At 39.4% G+C, this 18,839-nt stretch overlaps 1 protein-coding gene across 1 annotated transcript in view; it reads left to right on the forward strand.

Moving 5' to 3' along the window:
- The first annotated feature begins 6,682 nt into the window (after positions 1-6,682).
- Positions 6,683-18,839, forward strand: part of LOC127163878 (plexin-A4) — a 91,609-nt gene continuing 79,452 nt past the window's right edge. Inside the window, exon 1 of the mRNA XM_051107364.1 lies at positions 6,683-6,833. Coding sequence (XP_050963321.1) covers positions 6,783-6,833 — 51 coding nt within the window. The 5' untranslated portion in view covers positions 6,683-6,782. The remainder of the gene's footprint in view (positions 6,834-18,839) is intronic.

Genomic DNA, 18,839 nt, shown 5'->3' on the forward strand with positions numbered 1-18,839 from the left:
GTGCAATATAAACAAAGCATTTCTGAAAAAACAACGTTTCTGTGGTGTTTTTCTCTTTGATGGATGTGGAGGAGTCTGTGAGCGTCTGCTGGTCAAGCATCAGCCCTGAGCCCTCGCCGCTCATGACTGAAGAGCCACAGTGAGATGTCTGCCTCTCAAAATAAGGGTGAGGAGAAAAAAAGATCTAGTGCTACTCAGAGCAGCCACAGGCCATGAGGCCTCCTCTCAGACTGAATACACAGAGAATGAAGCCTCTCTGAAAAGAGAGAGAGAGAGAGAGAGAGAGAGAGAGAGAGAGAGAGAGAGAGAGACCGACAGTGGGATAGAGTAGAAAATGGAGAAGAAACAGCATGTGGCTCAGAGGTCACATCTAACCTCAGATTAAACCAGGAACACCCAGTGGGAGAGGATGAGAGAGATGAGTATAGAGAGACAGAGGAATACGGTGGAAATTGATGCACAAGGCAGGTTTTAAGGACTTGATGGGAATGAGCAAAGAGATGGCGAAATCATGAGTGACATGAGCCAAGCGAGAGATGGAAATGGAATGGAGAGCGGGTGAGAGGAGAAAACATGGGTGATAGAAGTAGAAAGGAAGAGGAGAAAGATAGACGGATGAAAGGTCAGACTCACAGACACCCTGGAGAGACAGTGAGAGGGGAGTCCTGTCTGTCACACAGGAGGAGAGACAGGCCGCCCTGCGGACACAGGCCGCCACAAACACACGACCAAAATAACCTCCGATCTGCAGGGAAGTGTTTTTTTGTGCACAAGAAGTATAATGGTACAGGGAGATGCAGAGTCAGAAAGCTCTCGGATTTCATCAAAAATATCTTAATTTGTGTTTCGAAGATGAACGAAGGTCTTATGGGTTTGGAACGACATGAGGGTGAACTAACCCTTTGAGTATGCATGGCAATGTCTCATCTTATAGAGCTTTTGGAAAGACTGCAGAGAGGAGAAATTTGATTGACATGGTTGCAACATTCCCCAACCAGACTCTCTTGGGTAATATCTCCCTCTTTCTCTCTCTCCTCCTCTCCCTCGGTGAGAGGTTTTTAACAGTTAGAGCAGTGTGATCCCAGCTCTGCTCTCTGCGGGACTGCAGGGTAAGAGAGGTGACAGAGAAACTTTCGGCCTGCTAATATCGCTTCCGTCCTCCCTGCAGCCAGCGCAAGCTCTGCATATAAAACATACCTTTCTCAAGCAGAACTGGGGCGTTTTTACATTTTCGACTGAGGGAGGAGAAAACCTGCCTAGATTTCGAAGTTCACGCAGAGCGACTGAGAGTTCAACGCAATTACATAAAGGTTAACTACATTACGAGCAGGGAAACAATGGCTTAAATTGTGTCCCCAAATTGTGTATTCATGTACTACAGTGTGATACAGAGCGTTAAATGAGAAAATGAATGTAAAAGTTTTTAAGCCAATTTAAGTTCAGCCTATGTTGGTCTTGAGCTGGTGTATTTAAAGGCTTTAAGCTTATTTGGAGGCCTGTTGTTGAAGAGTAAAGTTAATTTGGCTGGCGATGACATTGCCGCAATCAGTGTGTCAGAGCAGGTTTGTGCCGCGCTGTTAGAGCCCTGGTAATTAAAATCCTGCCGCGGTACCGATCCGCTGATTGCAAAGAAGAAACCGGAGGGACGAACGGATCAGGAAATCTGATTAGGTCTCTCCTCCGCAGGGTTCTGCCTGTGAGCTCCCTGAGACACCGGGGCCTGGCTTTGTACACGCATGCACGCACACGTGTTTTGCGGATCAGAGCTTTTCAACAACCTCAATCTCATAACCCGGCAACCAAAACAAAGCCTTTCTCTCTTGTGAACATGGCGGCTTGCTGGGCGCGACATGTTTAGAGCGGAACAGGTCCATGTCTCGTTCACTCGTTAGTGACGGAAATGCCGTATTAGAAGGGCCAGTTGCCTGGCTGCAGTGCTGACTGATTATGAAGCTGTCTGGTTTGATTTCTGGCCACAATAATATTTTTAGTCTTGGCATTTGTGCTTGCTTAAAAAGTTGTGATTGTTCATCCCTGGCACCTCTGGAATAATTTGCATGCTCAGTCTATGTCATTTTAGGACTCTGTGCACTAAAGGAACTATGCAAATAAGGCAATGATGCAAACAGACCCTCAAAATTAGCAGGTGGCACTGAAATGCAAAACACTGACCATAAACTTTTTTTTTTTTCCTCCTGTAGTGTCATGTAGTAATAATTGTGAGTCATACAAGAAAAATTTTAGACTTCGCCTGTCAATAAAGTTACATTTTATGGTCTTTTGATGCAGCTAAACCAAGGTTACTGTAAAGGCTATAGAACAAATTAAAAGAATAGTTTGCCCAAAAATGAATGGGTATGTCCAAAAACTTCCATCTCATGTTCTCATTTAACTTCAAAATCGCCCTACGTCGCTGTTTTACCTTTTTTTGTTAAGAGTGTTTGATCATCTTCGCATGTTTACTTTGCAAAGACTGGGTCGGTACTTCTGCAGCGTTGTAGGATGATTTTTGAAGTTGAGAGAGATTGTATATACGATCAGAGTTTTTCGACATACCCTAACTGTCTTTAACCAGAAAACACAGAGTTCAGGCAGAGCTAGACAAGACGAGCGTTTGAGATTAAAAAAGTATTTAAATGGTATTTTTTGTAATGTAAATAAATCGTTCCGCTAGATAAGACCCTTCTTCCTCAGCTGGGATCGTTTACAACCACATTTGGGATTGTTTGAAGATCCTTTCTTTATGACTCAAGAAAGAAAGACATGAACATCTTGGATGACAAGGGACTTCTCCTTTAAATGTTGCCCTAGACCCTGGAGCGTTTCAGATATGTAGTGAATTCAGCCTTGAATTTGTTATCTGCAGTCTAGAGACACTGACCACCAAAGTCTCTATTCCCCACTGAAATCATCTTATTTATTTTTTGTATTGCCAAATACTTAGTGCTCACCGTGACGGCAGACAATGGCTTTCAGGACATGATCGTCTTTAATTCCCCAGCTTAGCGTCAGCCCATTCAAGTTCTTTAGCAAAACCAGTCGCCTTCAGCTAAGTATCGATGTTGCAAAATGGGAATTTGCAGTTTTCTTTCAGCATTGATTGACATTAAGAGACTTCCCAGTCCACCCACTCTCGCTGTTTACTACAGCACACTCCGGCTCAGCCAATGGAGGCGTCGAAAACAAAGCAAACCTTTCGTTCCACTTTCCTTGACTATAGCAGGCTGGAACACGTCAAGATCTCCCGGCGCGTTAAGAGTGCTGATGCGCAGGTTCTATCTCAAACTCTCCCAGGGGATTTGGCTCAAAAAAACAAAAAACAATCGCTCAACGCCTTGACACAAAGTCGCTCACGGTAGCGAGGCCGATCTGCTTACAGTTGTTGACACGTGCGGCTCTATTTTTGTTATAGTCGGGGTTTAAATGTCATAGATCAATATCTGTGCATCAGAGTAGCTCTTGCTTCTAAAGGAACTCTCGAGGGAGCGTCAGCACACCACTTTATTCGTAGTGGCCTTCACCCAAACGCTGCCTAGTGTCTGGTGTCCCACGAGCTTTGAGACGGGAAGTGTTTGTACTGTCAGATGTGCACCTCTGCAGCCAATGCTGCTTCAAGAGCAGCTCTGTTCAAGTTATTTGTAGTTTTCTTTTGTCACAGCTCTTCAGTGACTCAGTGCCTCTTCTCAGCTTTGTTCTATATCAGTGTCGGCTCGTTCTGAGCCGCAACGTAACCAGAAGCATCCCGTGTGCCGCCGCGAACAGACTTGCGCTCTGTGTGAACGATGTGTTCGTGGCACCGCTGTTGCCCTCGCGATTGGAGAGTGTGGGCTATCTCTCGCTCATATTGAAGGTAACAGAAGGAACACCTCCCAAGTGACTGCAGCTTGTGGAAGAAAAGCTCGCTGAAAGATCACAAGACTGCTTTTGCCAAGGTTAAATTTAGGGTTTGTAAAAAGTTCTATCGCTCTCTTTCCTTAGCAAAATGCTTTAGTTAACAGCAGGCTTTAGCAAGAGCTGCCTTGTGCCAAAAGTAAAGCGTCCTCCTGAGACGAGTGCTTACGTGCTTATGCAGATTGTTCTGAAGTCAGCGGCAATAGATAGAGAATAAAAAAAGCTGAGTTTGAAAGGCCAGCCATCGCTAGTTGAATGCAACTGAATTGCAGTATGGAGGGTTTTATTGAGTGGGGATTACAAAACGGCTGAATATTTTCTTGAGTTATTTGCGCTTTGCTGTGAAATGTACCACAGTAGATTTTTCTTGACGGCTGTTATATGTTAAAATCAATAAATAAATGCACCTGAATGTTCGTAGGCAGACATTTGTATAGATATGAAAAGAATATATAACATAAGTAATCTAGCATTTCATACAGCATTCCAGTGAGAACTGCATTGATTTTAAAGAGGACTTTTTAAGATAACCAAAGACAGTGAGAAGAAAGGATTAAGAAAAGGATTAAAAGGAAAAATGATTAACAGTATTTAATGCTTTTTTGGATTTCAATTCCACATAATGACATTTTCTGTTTTGATGGTGAATCAGGCACCTAAATCAACTCTTCAAAGCCTGGTTTAACTAAACTGCAGGTGGTTTGAGAAAAAGATAAAAGTTTGAGATACTATACATAATGGTTTCCAACTGTTTAGTGAACTCATCCCACAGTTTTTGAGAAAGCATCGTCTTAATCTATAGTCATACCACTGGCCCTGATAGCAGGGCTTAAGATCAAGTTGTTTTGAGCCCGAGGAAATTGCAGTTTCCATGGATGCTGGTTAAAGTCCTGCCCACATTATGAAGCTGCACAGCTCCTGTGGTTACGGCTTCTCTCATCACCTCTCCTTCTGTTTGCTCTTCGCTTAGCTGATCTTAACTAGATTTTGCCGGATGTTCTCTTCTATACTTTCCCTTGACAGTGTGATCCTTTAACCTCTGTTCTATAACACAAATGAGCAATGCTGTGACATTAACTTAATCATCCTTTCAGAATGAATTTTTAAAAAACGCAATAAAGCTAAAAGCACTTTTAGTATGCATAATACACTGACCTTGGTGTAAATGATGAATAAGAGCTGTTAAACGTCAATACTGTTTTGTAATTTAGCCTTGACCATGGTTAATCACTAGTCATTTATGGTGTAACCTCACATAGTGTGTCTCACACGAACAGTCACTGTTGTAACAATCCATAACCACTAGGGGGATGTTTTGAGTCTTGGCTGTACACCTGAGGCCCCACAGCACACAATGCAAAACACAGAGCAAAAATGTGTGAGTTCTTCTTTTCTAAGAGTACACAGTCTGCAAGCATTATTGTAATGCAAAGCAAAACTGTTATAATAATTTAAAATCAGAAACATTGCAAACAAACAGAAAGTGTGACATTGCATATGAGATAACTGTTGAAACACTATCAGGCTTTGAAATGGAATTAAATCCAAATGATTGTATGATACACAGATTAGCAGTGTAATCCAATCAGGTTTTAAAGAATATAATCCACTTTATTGATAGTGAAATGAAAGAGAACATTATATTGTTTTGTTTAAGGCTTAGGAATTCACATGTTCATACATTAATAAAATCTGTCATCTAATAGCCTATTTTGTAATGTGTATTACAATATTGATTTAGCCATGTTTTTATTTTCCTCCTTTATCTGTGATCAGATACTCTCCTTTTATTCCTCCCTTAGCTCTATAGCATATCCATGCTAATGCTAATAGTTATCCCCTGTGGCTAATTTGTTTAGCTACCATCCGCTTCGCTCGGTCCCTCCAGTGATCTGTCGGACCACTCCATGTATCTCTCTGGGGGCTCGACTGGGGCTTCGCGAAACCTCCTGCAGTTCATTCTTCCACTGTCCACACGCTGCCATCCTAAACACTACCGCTCTTCCTGGCCGAAACCCAACCCCAGCCAAATTAACCAGCCCTCGATTGGGGAGATTAGATAACCCTCTCGCTGAATAAGGCTTTGGCTCGTGTGAAGGGTTTTTGCTTTCTTCCGCCCTGTTCTCTTCTTTTGTTCTACCTCTTTTATGGTTTTTGTTTGTGACCCTTAGCATACAAAGCAAAAAGCCCCAGAGAAAGTGAGCATAAAGCCAAAGAGTCAGAGAGGGAATTTTTGAAGTGGTGGTGCAAAATTATTTTAGACGTCTCTTGTGGTAAGATGATCTTAGGTTGACAGGACTCATGGCCTGATGGGACTCCAGGCCATAAACGCTCAGATAAAGTGGTTGATTCCGATGGGAAAGGACTTGATACCCCCTAAACAGTTTAGTGTCAAAAAGGGAAAGGAAATTGCTGATTCATTCTGTCGTAATGGGTTATCAGGTGCATTGTAATGTTTAATGGCAGGTATAAAGACTTAAGTTCTCACAGGGCCCTTTAGTGAGTGTTTGGTTGGAAGACGTCGTCTGGAGGGAGGCTAGGGTTATATCAAGAAGACTGGAACGGAGTGTGAGTGTGCACTTTTGCGTCAGCAACAACAGATGTTCAAATATAGTCATGAGACCTGCATCACTGCGGTCCAACTGTGTGAGGATGTTACAGCTCTCTGCTGAACCGGCAATTTATGGCACGTAACGTCCCCTACAGCTGTCTAACAGCTTAACAACTCTTTCCCCTTTCCTTCTGCTTTACTTTCACGCTTTAGTAGCTTATTAATGCTCGAGTAACACAATTCATTCTTTCTATTTCAGATTAGGGTAGATGGACCTACCTATGGGGCTTTGCAGTACGAAACCATCCAGGTGGTCGACAACGGGCCGATCCTGCGAGACATGGCGTTTTCTTCAGATCAGCACTTTTTGTATGTGATGTCAGAGTCGCAGGTGAGTCACTGCTACCCGAATGCATCACAATTTACGCTGCATGTGGAAGCTGGGAAAGAAGGAGAGATAAAATTACACCAGAATTTAGGGGTTTCACTTACTGTAATTACAGCCTGAGAGGTGTGCTTGGACAGCCAAAGAGAGGAAGGGACATTTTACATTATAAAAAGTGACATGTGATGGATTGGTGGATTAGATTTTTTACACACTGTGTGTGTCCAAAATACACACACAATTTACACATCAGGATACGCCGGATCAAAATGGCCCAATCGGTGTAATGGAGTAGATTTGGCTCCGTCCCGGATATCTTTAGCACTGCTGAAGCTTGTAAATCTCAAAATCAGAAAAACACCGCATGCACTTAGTGCTGTAAAAACACCCTTACTCAGATAACCTGTCATCAGGGTTGCCGCTAAGGCTTTTATTTCTTTTGACATAAATAATGCTTTTCATATTACCCAACACAGTGTTTTATGCCGCCTGTGTTATGGTATACACTTTTTGTCTGCTGCATCAATCAAAGTAACACTTAAACGATTGTTTATGTGACTATTAGGTGTTTTAACCTTTGACCTCTGACCCCTAGATGATGTTCTCCACTCTTTTATATAACCTTGAACACTCCTGATTGCATTTAGCCAAGATTTAAGGTTTCCAGCTCTGTCTCTCTCTCAAGCAGTATGTTTGAATTTTGTTTGAATATTGTGGCAAATTCAAAATGACATTTTTCTCACAAATCCTTTTACTTCAATACAAAGCTGCTGTAATGCCACACTCAGACCTGAAAGCACACACTCAGCCAATGTCAAGATTTATAGCAATGGCTATAAATCTGAAATCTCATTCAGTAAAATTCTCTTCATTCAAAATTCTTGCATCCTGGGATTTGAAGCACACCTTGTAAATTGCACAGTCTGCAAAAGTTACTAGTAGATAGTTGTGTTTGGACACAGTGTCTGTTAATAACTAAAGGCTGGTTCACATTTGCAGTTGTTAGGTGTATTTTTTTTTGCAGGCAAAATCTACAATACAGATTTCACAATTCACTGTGCTGACATCAATACTAGAATCTAGGATGTTTAGGTCATTCTTACCAACTTTAGCTATGCTGTAAACATAATTTAAGACCAACTGAAAGTGTGGTTTAAAACTAGGCCATGCTCATCTTCTCAAATCTAATGGGAAAGGAAAGATGTTTTCTTTTGACGTGAATAAATACCAGAGCTAGACCTGTGGTGCTCTGCCAGTGAATAATCTCACCCTGTTGCAATTAGCCTATTAGCCCAGTTAGAGAGTTGTCGTCTGGTTTCTGTTTAGTCCCAAACATCAAGGGATCACATCTACTGGGGAACCATGCATATATTTAGAAGCTATTTAGTGAACATGCATTCTCATGTCCCACCTGTAATTCTGCCCCCCCTACAGCACACACGTGCACTCTGAAAGATTTATTCCAGTTTGCTTTAAAATTTAATGATTTGTGATGTAACAGCGCTTCTTGCATCACTAGCACCAATGCTGTATCTACAGCACCTCAGTAAACCAAATTATATTTTACATGAATTGTAAAATAATGGAAAAATGTTTTAATTAACCACAAAAAGATTTGTTTAAATAATTCTGATAAATCTTCCATTGAATAAACTCAGTGACGATTTTTTTAACGATTTGATAGTTTTAATATATTTGCACAAATTCAGACTTGGTTTTCATCTCTGTGTTTACACTTTTGTTTGTTTTGCTATGAATAACAGAGAGACATGCCATTTTTTTGGCTTGTTTCTTTCAGTCTCAGTCTCTCCCACTCTCACAGTTTGTCTCTAGCTCTGTGGTTGAGATTTCCGCATTAATATTTATGACTGCTAACAAAATGCAGAAATTCTCATGACTGTTTTTGTGGTTGGGCCTGGTGCATCTGCTCCATGCTTGCGTGCACACACACAAAATCTGTACCACTTAAAACATTTACCGCTTTCTCTTTCATGTACCTCAAAATACCCTCTCTCACACAATTATCTTTTTTTGTTTGTGTCACCTTTTGTAAGTGTTCCTGTGGTCTCTATTATGATATAGTTTGGAAATTCAACACGGTACAAGGAAAATTATAGGTTTAGTAAAAAAATTTTTTTTTTTTGGATTTAACTTGCAACATCCCAAGTTTAGTGTATGCTAGGACAATCAAGAGCACACTCTGTCATACAAATTCCCTGCGGGAGAGAGGAGCAGAAAAACAAGAACAGTAGGTCGATAATCTCCTGCTGGTCCAGCCTTAAAGACACAGAGTAAAAGAGATGGAGGGAGGGAATCAGAGGGGCTTGGAGGTAGAGAATGATAGTGTTTGGAAGCGGAGGAGGTCTGGGTTATGTGTGTGATTATGGCTGATTGGTTGAACAGAGCGCAGGTTGTGCTGGGGTTCGAGAGCCCATAGTCACCCCCCACCGAGTTAGTGCTGAGGTCAGCTGTAAGTACAGCAGTGATCATGCTTCCCATGAAACCAGGCCTGTTGATATCCAGGTTATACTGTATGAGCCATCTGATACATGATGTCCACTACAGTGGACTGATCTTAGGTTAAATCATTTTTAATTACCAAGTGTCCCTTTTGACCCTTACCCATAATTCCACATGGCTGTGGTCTTTACATTGCATAACAGATGGGGTGTAAAAATCCCATTCATTTTCTCCATAGAAGAACTGATATCTAAAGATAACTTATAAACCTTTAAAGATCCACTGTGAGCTATGATGATGGTACAATAATTTATATATAATTATATATAATTATTATATTATAATATTATTATATATAATATATATATAATTGTTGAACAGTGGAATTCTTAGAGATTTTTCAAATAAATAAATATTTTAAAAATCTCCCCAAATCAGAGAATCAAAACAAGCTAATCTATATACACAGTTAGCATCTTTAAACCAAAAGTATGCAGTATAGTTTATTTGTTTTTTGATTTATTTTGGGTTAGGGGTTATATTGGGTTTAGGTTGGATAGGGTTAATGGCTTTTAACTTCTGAACTAAGAAAAAATAAAATATAAATATAATTGGAAAAATACTTCCAGAACCAAGAATGTTGAAAAGGTGGGCAGACACTGACACTGCTAATGAAAATTCCAAATAACTGACATCAAATATGGCACATTTTAGTTTGTTTTTGTATAATAGTTCATGCATTATAAACGTGGCACATTTGGATAAGTAATATTTTTAATAGTAATAATATCAATATTTTAAATATTTTGGGTACACTTTATTTTAAGGTCAAATTCTCACCATTAACAGACATTAAACTATGACTTTTGCTTCAATCAACTCCTAATTTGCTGCTTATTAAAAGTTAGTAAGGTAGTTGTTAAGTTTAGGTATTGGGTAGGATTAGGCATGTAGATTATGGTCATCCAGAATATGTGGTTTTCAAGTGTAACAAACAGCCAGTATGTTAAAAAAAAAAAACAGGCATGCTAATAAACAACTAGTTAGGCCCCTATACTAAAGTGTTACCAGTGTTTCTAATTGATTAGAATAGTTGGGGACATTCTTTTACTTTGTATTCTAAATTATAAGGTGACTTAATTGACTTAATCAGTTATTTTTTCACTTTTACCTTTACTGATCACTTTTTTTCTTCCAAGTCTCTGTCTCTTTCTCTCTCTCTCTCTTACTCTCTCTTTCTAATTAATCCCCTGATTATCCCTCTAATTAAATCTGGCTACTTCCCTGTATCATTTTAAACAGCAAGATAAATGCGTCTTTTTAAGGAAAGGGGCCAGACTGTCTGTTGAGAGTGATGCAGATTACAGTTATCAGAGCTTGCGGCTAATTATTGCGCTTGGCTTTTTGTCCACGTTTGTCATCCTTTCTTCTAGGGCTAAGTGTTTTTTATTGTAACTTTAGACAATGTCAGCGTCAGGCGCGTGTGTGTGGTCAGAGGGACAGCTGTGAGCGCTAATGACAGAGGCCTCAGCTATAGTTCCTCCTGCATTAAATGAATGACAGGGAGGTTCAGAGCTCAATGGAGTTACACAAATTGCCGGGTCTTGGCACATTAAAGCCTTTTGTTCTGTCAGTGCCATCCAAATGGAAGTTGTGTTCTTCTCTCCCGCAGTTTACTGTCATTTTACACCGGATTTTCGGATCAACCTTTTGTGTGAAACGCGCCGAGGTGAACGCGTACGCCTAGGCTTTGTCCTGCCCCGGGAACGTTCTGTCAGCAATTTAAGACAAGTGCTGCTTCAATGGCTTCATTTGAATCTAAAGAATCAATGCTCGTTTTCCTTATTTTCAGGGAAATTAAATTGATTTTTCGGTGTCTGTGTATTTCTCATAACAGCTATGTCACAAAGCAGGCTGGTGACGGTGGCTTCGCCACACTCTCATGCTTGCAGCGTATACATAATTCATGTAGGGCAAGTTGAAACTGCAGGTAGTATAAGTGTTAATAATTTAAAGTGTGTCTCACACCAGCCAAACAGCTCAAAGTCAAACTGCTTCGTTGCAGACCAGCTCTGGGCATTCATAGGTGGGATAAGGCATCTGCCACCTCATCAGAACAGGTTTAATAAAGACGACCTTTACTTTCAATTACGAGCTGCCGTTTAACGGTGGTCCCATATGAAGCATTCGTCGCCAATCCCCCAGAGTGACATTGGGATCTTGAGAACATTTCGTTGTGATATTGCAGTGGCCTACTTAGACCGCAGCCCATTGTGTTTGAGTGAATAGAAGTACTCAGGATGTCTGGATGCAGTTGGCACACTTTTGGGGGGAATTTCTCCTGAAATGCTGATTTTTAATTTTAAGAAGCAGGGTTTGAGTTAGTCAACTGAAGATAGCTTTAGTATTCTGAAATGAGGTGGCAAAGCCCTCACAGTTTTTATTTATTTAATTTTATCAAATGTATATTCATGTCCTAGTCACATTTTCTTGATTAAATAAACATTACTTGCACTTGCACATCAGAAAAAGGGAAAAAAATCTATTTTATATTTTTACTTTTACTTTAACAATATAATCAATATTCTATTTATGAATCTCATCAAGTTAGTGTTTTTAAGCATTTTACATTTATTCCAAAATGATAACTCAAGATCGTAACAGTTTAAACAATATATTTTATTTGTGGGCTTATTTTCAGCTATTCGTTTTAATAGTTAACTTTTAAGTATTAAAAAGATCATTAGTCATCAAGGCTCGGTACTTTAAATTTCACCAAGCTGATTACTCACTAAAACCTCCCACAGATCATGTTTTCAGGCCATTTGAAGCTAGATTTTGACTTGACAAATTGGTGCTATACAAGTATGTGAACTGTTTACATACTTATTTAAAAATTAGTCTTCTCATTAATGCCATTGTATTGTTCATTCAGACCGATTCGCCAACATGGAACATGCATTAACAAAAAAGGCGGGATTTAACGCATCAACCAATCACAGCCAAAAATAACCAGTCATATTCAATCATATTGTCTCCTCTTACGTTACTTTCCCCCATTCATTCTCAATTATCATCCAATTACCATACTATAATTGTAATATATAATGTAAATTATCATAATAATGAGCTTCCAACTAGTAACCCCCCTTTCACATCTTAGTTCAACTTAAAATTCAGTTTGACTGTGAATCTGACTGAAAAGTTGTAATATTGTGTAAAAAGATTTTACTTTAACTGCTGTATGTCTAAAAGGTAGTTTAACTCTACACATTTGATATGCTGTTTTATTAGCTGATGCTACCTGACGCGTTTTGTTCATTGTTAAAAACTTCAGGAGTGCATAGTAGGATTAATGTGAAAAGTATTGCTGTCATCAACAGCGAAGCTGCATGTGGACCCATTATTAGAGTTACCATAGAAACTAAACACTTCTGAGTCCGATGGCTTGAATGGCTTCAAGTAGAATCTCCAAGTTACTATCTTGTAATTATAGTAATTCCGACACACACGCAGCAGTAGTAAGACTTTTGCTTGGTTGATTTTCCCAAAGCATGTAAACAAAGCTGTGTTGCTCTCATAACTCGTTTGAGTGGCCTGACACAGCAAGATTGACTCAACCAATGACCAATAGAAGACAAGGAGTGTAAAAAAATGTACAAAAATCACCTTTAAAAACAAAAGTCTTTAAAATGTTTGTTTAATGTGTATGTGTCTGTTGCTGCCCATATCTGTTTTCTATAGTGTGTTTGGTCATGTGGTTCCTTGGTTTTGTGCCTGTAGGCCTAATGATGTCGTCTGGATAGAATCAGCTCTGATATGTTTGTGACGGCCGGGAGTGGAGTATCAAGGCCTGAATGTAAATCCAGTTAGCACACAGAGTGGCTGGGTTCACAGCACACGTAATTGCATTTTCCGTCTGTGAAGCCCCCAGGGCCTCGCAGGGCACAGCCTGTTTAACCATGACTATGACCAGCTACCAGACCTGAGCACCCGCTGTGGTTTCAGGGAAAGATGTGTGTCAGATTTTGACCAAAAGTTTCCAGAAAGAAACCCAGCTATGCAGGGACTCGCCTGTCAGGACTGGGTGTTGTAGAGTAGTCATTCTGGCTTAATTTAAAAAAAAAACATTTGAATTTACTTTATATTTCAGTTTCAAAAGAGATGACTATAAGCCCAACATCAGCTGCATTGTTTTGAGCAATAGATGTCAATAGGAGCTTGTCACAGTGGTAGGTATAAACGTGCGAATGTACTGTATGTAAACTGTAGATGCGTTAATGAGGGATTATTTTTATCTGAAAATTGTGTGTAAATATATCGCATGTTATGTGCGTTAATGAGACGTTGTGATTGTTAAGGTGGCAACAGCTCAGTGCTGCTGTGTTTGTTTCCATTAGAGACAAGGAAATCACAGCTCATATTACCAGCGTTCATCTTTCACTGACAAGCTCCCTATACATGTATAAATGTACTTTTCATGACCCCCTCTGGTGCCCAAATGACAACGATATTTCTCGTCAGCCAGACTCGTGTGTGTGCGTTAGCAGTGAGATTCATTTAAGATGGACATTGATGGATTCATTTCATAAATCAGTTATGATGGGATGTTGTCATCTGTCTTCTGCTTCACTGGTGGTTAAACATCCAAAATTGGGCAAATGCAGAAAGGAAGGGATACGTCTGTGTGTGTGTGTGTGTGTGTGTCTGCCAGAAGTTCATTTAAATATGAGTGCGTGCTTTTAATGGTGTTAGCTACAGTTTTTGTGCCTTTGTTATTTTATTTTATTTTATTTTATGCTGTCTTATCCCTAGCAATAATAGAACTTCTCTGTGATTGGCTGAAGCTCAGCTAATGTTTGTTCAGCAGGTGATTGGCTGGGCTGATGTTAGTGTGTTGTATGGCAGATATTGTTCTGTCACAAGACAACAATGTCGCTTCTTCCCCGAAGCCTGTTGATTCTGTGACTCATCGCTGCAAACACAACATTATGCCACTGTTAAGGGCAACTGTCTCATGCACACACATTTTTTTCAAAATTAGTCATGGTGGAGACTTCTATTGTTTTTATACTGAGAGAATTTTTTAATCCCCTACCCATAACCCTAACATATTAAAAACCTTTCCAGAAATGCTTTATTTATACATTAATAAAATCTGACTAAGTCAGGCTGTTTCTTAAATCTGAGTGTCCAACTTGGCCATCTTTGGTGACTTCAAACGTTGATTAAGCATGCAGATGATGCCCAAAAATGCTGTTCTTATAAGGTTTTAAAACGCAGCCATGTATTGTCACCTTTCGTGCTAGTTCAGCATCAGTATGTCTTGAACTTTTGTAGATCTCTGAAAGAACTGGAAGAAATGGCTCTCAGTGAGTCAGAGGAAGTTTGTTAATGCCAGCAGAGGAGCGCTGAGCTACAGATGAGCCCAGTGGATTAGACTCCATAATAAACCACAGCTCAACTCCGAGACGACTGAGAAACTCTGCCAGCCAGTCAGGTCTGTGGGATTTACTGACGGATTTCATGAGGAGAGAGAAATGGAAGAGGACTTTATGTTTGATTAGGTTAGTGGGGCGATTAAAGCGGACTTTAATGACCAGGTATTACAAAGCAGGTGATGAGAAGCCCACTTTTAATTTGACCCGCAGTGTATCATCCTACAGTATAGCCATCATTGCGGAAGCTCATATGTGACCCTGGACCACAAAACCAGTAATAAAGCTCAATTTTTTGAAATTTAGATTTATACATCATCTGAAAGCTGAATAAATAAGCTTTTTGTTGATGTATGGTTTGTTAGGATAGGACAATAATCTGGAATGTGAGGGTGCAAAAAAAAAAATCGAAATATTGAGAAAATCGCCTTTAAAGTTGTCCAAATGAAGTTTTTAGCAATGCAAATTACTAATCAAAAATTAAGGTTTGATATATTTACAGTAGGAAATTTACAAAATATCTTCATGGAACATGATCTTTACTTAAAATCCTAATTTTGGGCATAAAAGAAAAGTTGATAATTTTGACCCATAAAATGTATTGTTGGCTATTGCTACAAATATACCTGTGCTACTTTTGACTGGTTTTGTGGTTCAGGGTCATATATATAGTTTTATTTACATGCACACTCACACTCTCTGTTTCTACCATTAAGAATGAGCCTATGATGTCTTAAAATGCTGTCTTCATAGGCTGCTAGTTTTTTAAAAAGAGAACCAGAGATGCCCCTCTCTGAGTTAACGGCTGCATTAATCTGTTGGGCAGTGTCATTTGTCAGTTTGCCTCATTATCTGCTGGTCTCAATCCTCTTACAGAGCTCTCAGATAAATGACTAATAATCTAACGGATTTACGACATAATGAGATTCCTGAGTTGGTGCCGCTCCTTTTCCAGCTCGGGAGGGCAGCGGGAAGTCCTCTTTCTGGACACATTTGTCTTCTTCCTTCTCCTGTTGTCTCCGTCTCTCTATCACCGTGGGGAGTGTGTTAAAGCACGCTCTGTTCTGGGCTGCTGAGACAGGGTGCAGAATTCACAGTCGTGTGTTAGCGACGACAGAGAGTGCACATCCTTGCTACACCAGCGGAGTGCGCTGTTCATAGCCTCGCTCGCTGCATCTAACAGGAAGTGCATGGCATATTACAGTGGTTGCTGCAATTCTTGATTTTTGGGGGGTTTTTTATCTGTTTGGATGTTTTATTTGAGTGTCAGTATTGATTCAATTTGATTTGAATCATTTGTATATCTGCTATAGTTATGTGACCCTGGACCACAAAACCAGTCTTAAGTAGCACATGTGTATTTGTAGCAATAGCCAAAAATACATTGTATGGGTCAAAATAATCAATTTTTCATTAATCATTTGGATATTAAGTAAAGATCATGTTCCGTGAAGATATTTTGTAAATTTCCTACCGTAAATATATAAAAACTTAATTTTTGATTAATAATATGCATATGCATGCAATATTTGGACAACTTTAAAGGCAAATTTTTTTGCGCCCTTAGATTCCAAATTTTAAAATAGTTGTATATTGGCCAAATATTGTCCTAACAAACCATATATCAATGGAACGCTCATTTATTCAGCTTTCAGATGTATAAATCAATCAACCCTTATGACTGGTTTTGTGGTTCAAGGTCACATTTTGTCTTTTCTTGTTACAGTCTCAGTTATTAAATTGTACATTGAACATTTTACTTTTGCAAAACGTTACAAATAATATTTTTATGAAATATTAATGAACAGCAGGGCCCAAATTTTACAGTTGCTGTTTAACACATGACTGGCTCAAATGAATCAAGATTGTTAGGTGTTTGGAAAACCTATTTGAAAGCAGTCATTATTTTTGTATTTCTTTTTGTTGACTCTATTAGCACAGAAATTACACACTTGACCTTTGAGCGTACTATCTAGATATGTGAATATAATAGAGACTTGACAGTCGAGTCTCGATTTGGGCCAATAACAATCCAGACTACTCAAACAACATCCTACACTCTTAAAAATAATATCTCCAACGGGGTGTTTTTGGGGTGAAAAACAATTTTTGGTGCCCCAAAGAACCTTTCAGTGAACAATTTCTAAATTAACCATTTTGAAAAACATTTTTCCACTATAAAGATCCTTTTCTCTATTTGAAAGTTTCCACGGATGTTTAAGGTTCATGGAACCAAAATAAATAACCTTTATTTTTAGGAGTGTGCAAACAAGTCGAAACATCTGGCCAACAGCATTGCAATATCAAACCCTATCAAACATGCTAGTATTGTAGCAGTGGGTTTTGCACGGGCAGGCACCACTCTCATATTTTTCTGAAAATGTGAAAATCTCATATTATCAGTATTATTATTAAAAGAGAGGTGTGTAGACAGATGGCTCTGCTTTTGGGCTAAAAATAGCTTGCTTTTCACATCATGTGATGATAGGGTTTATGCCTAGCTGAATGGAGGAAGTATGAACACGCACATGAGAATATATATTTAATCTGTCAGTTGCTCTTATTAATTTCAAATATATATTTTTTTATCAGTCATGTGAGCCTGTTGCAGCCTGATGCTTTGTGAAAGCTCTTGGCTTCACAGTCTGTGATTTCTCTCTCACACACACACACACACACACACACACACACAGAGAGAGAGAGCAAGACACAGACCTTTCCACAAGTGCAACAAGCTTTTTCATAAATAGGAAGAAACCCCGTCGTATCAGAGGGGAGAATTTCACGGGCGGCTCCTAAACCCTTATCATTTTCTAAAGGTAATGAGAGTCAATCTCCCTCTCTGCTCACCAAGGCCTAACCTGCAGTCTCTCAGGCCCCCTATGCTAAGGCAGGCGCTCTATCACAATGCCTGATAATTTACCTCTTCATAGCTGTGAAATGGAGGAAGAGAATTCAGGTGTGCAGCCGGGGAGAAACGGAGGGCTTTGTGGCGGCACCAAGACCAGCTGACAGGCATCATGTGTGCGTGACAAGAGAGAAATGACTTTTCTTCTGGATTTAGAACCTCAGACTCGCACACGGCGGTGAGATTGTGCCATCTGGAGCGCTCTTCCAAAGGATGCCCTCTTTCAGTCGCAACCTCCTGGTCTCTCTTTTTGAACTCTTTCTTTTTCTCTCCTGCTCTTTAGCTTTTTCTAATGTAGCTATCCTTTTAAAGCCATTCAGAGGACTGTTTTTGCTTCCTTTCTTTCATTTTATAAAAAAAAGTCTCAGATATTTGCTGTAAATCCTGGTCAAAATGTTATTGCAAAACTGTGGGATGAAGAAATCAGAGGGCAATATTAGATTCAGTGTAAACTGATGTGCTTTTAGACAGCAGAGCCTAGTGAAAGATATTTCTCATCTTGTCTTTCACAAAATGTGTCCAAAGGCCAGTTTAAGACTTTATTTGCAGAGCTATGATCTCTCTTAATGTGTTCAAACTCATGTTGTCGTACAAAAACACAATGTGACGTAATTCAGTCAATGTTTCTCAGGATGAAACATTTACATTCAACTCAAATTTGACCTCAGGTCAAACCCAAAAGTTTGCCCTGTACTTGCAGTCATATGACACTGTTCCAAAATTGCTAATTTTGGCTAAGAACCCAATAGGGTTTAAATTTTTTTCTCCTTCTTATTATACGCTCCCAGTCTCTGTGATGGACTGGGCATGTAATTTTATTCATGTAATTCCTTTCAATTCTGCCAAATACCTAAATTCTCATTAGTTGCCAATAGTAGCCCTAAGGCATTTAGCAGTGGTCAAAAGAGATTTTCAGAATGATTTGTTCTCCTAAAATGTCAATTTGAGTTAGAGTATTTAATCATATGTGACCCTGGACCACAAAACCAGTCATAAGCAGCATGGGTATATTTGTAGCAATAGCCAAAATACATTGTATTTTTCCTTTATGCCAAAAATCATTTGGATATTAAGTAAAGATTATGTTCCATGAAGATATTTTGTAAATTTCCTAACATAAGTATATCAAAACTTAATTTTTGATTAGTAGTATGCATGGACAACTTTAAAGGTAAAGTTTTTTGCACCCTCAGATTCCAGATTTTC

This window comes from Labeo rohita, chromosome 4, assembly GCF_022985175.1.
Source record: "Labeo rohita strain BAU-BD-2019 chromosome 4, IGBB_LRoh.1.0, whole genome shotgun sequence".
Taxonomy (NCBI): Eukaryota; Metazoa; Chordata; class Actinopteri; order Cypriniformes; family Cyprinidae; genus Labeo; species Labeo rohita.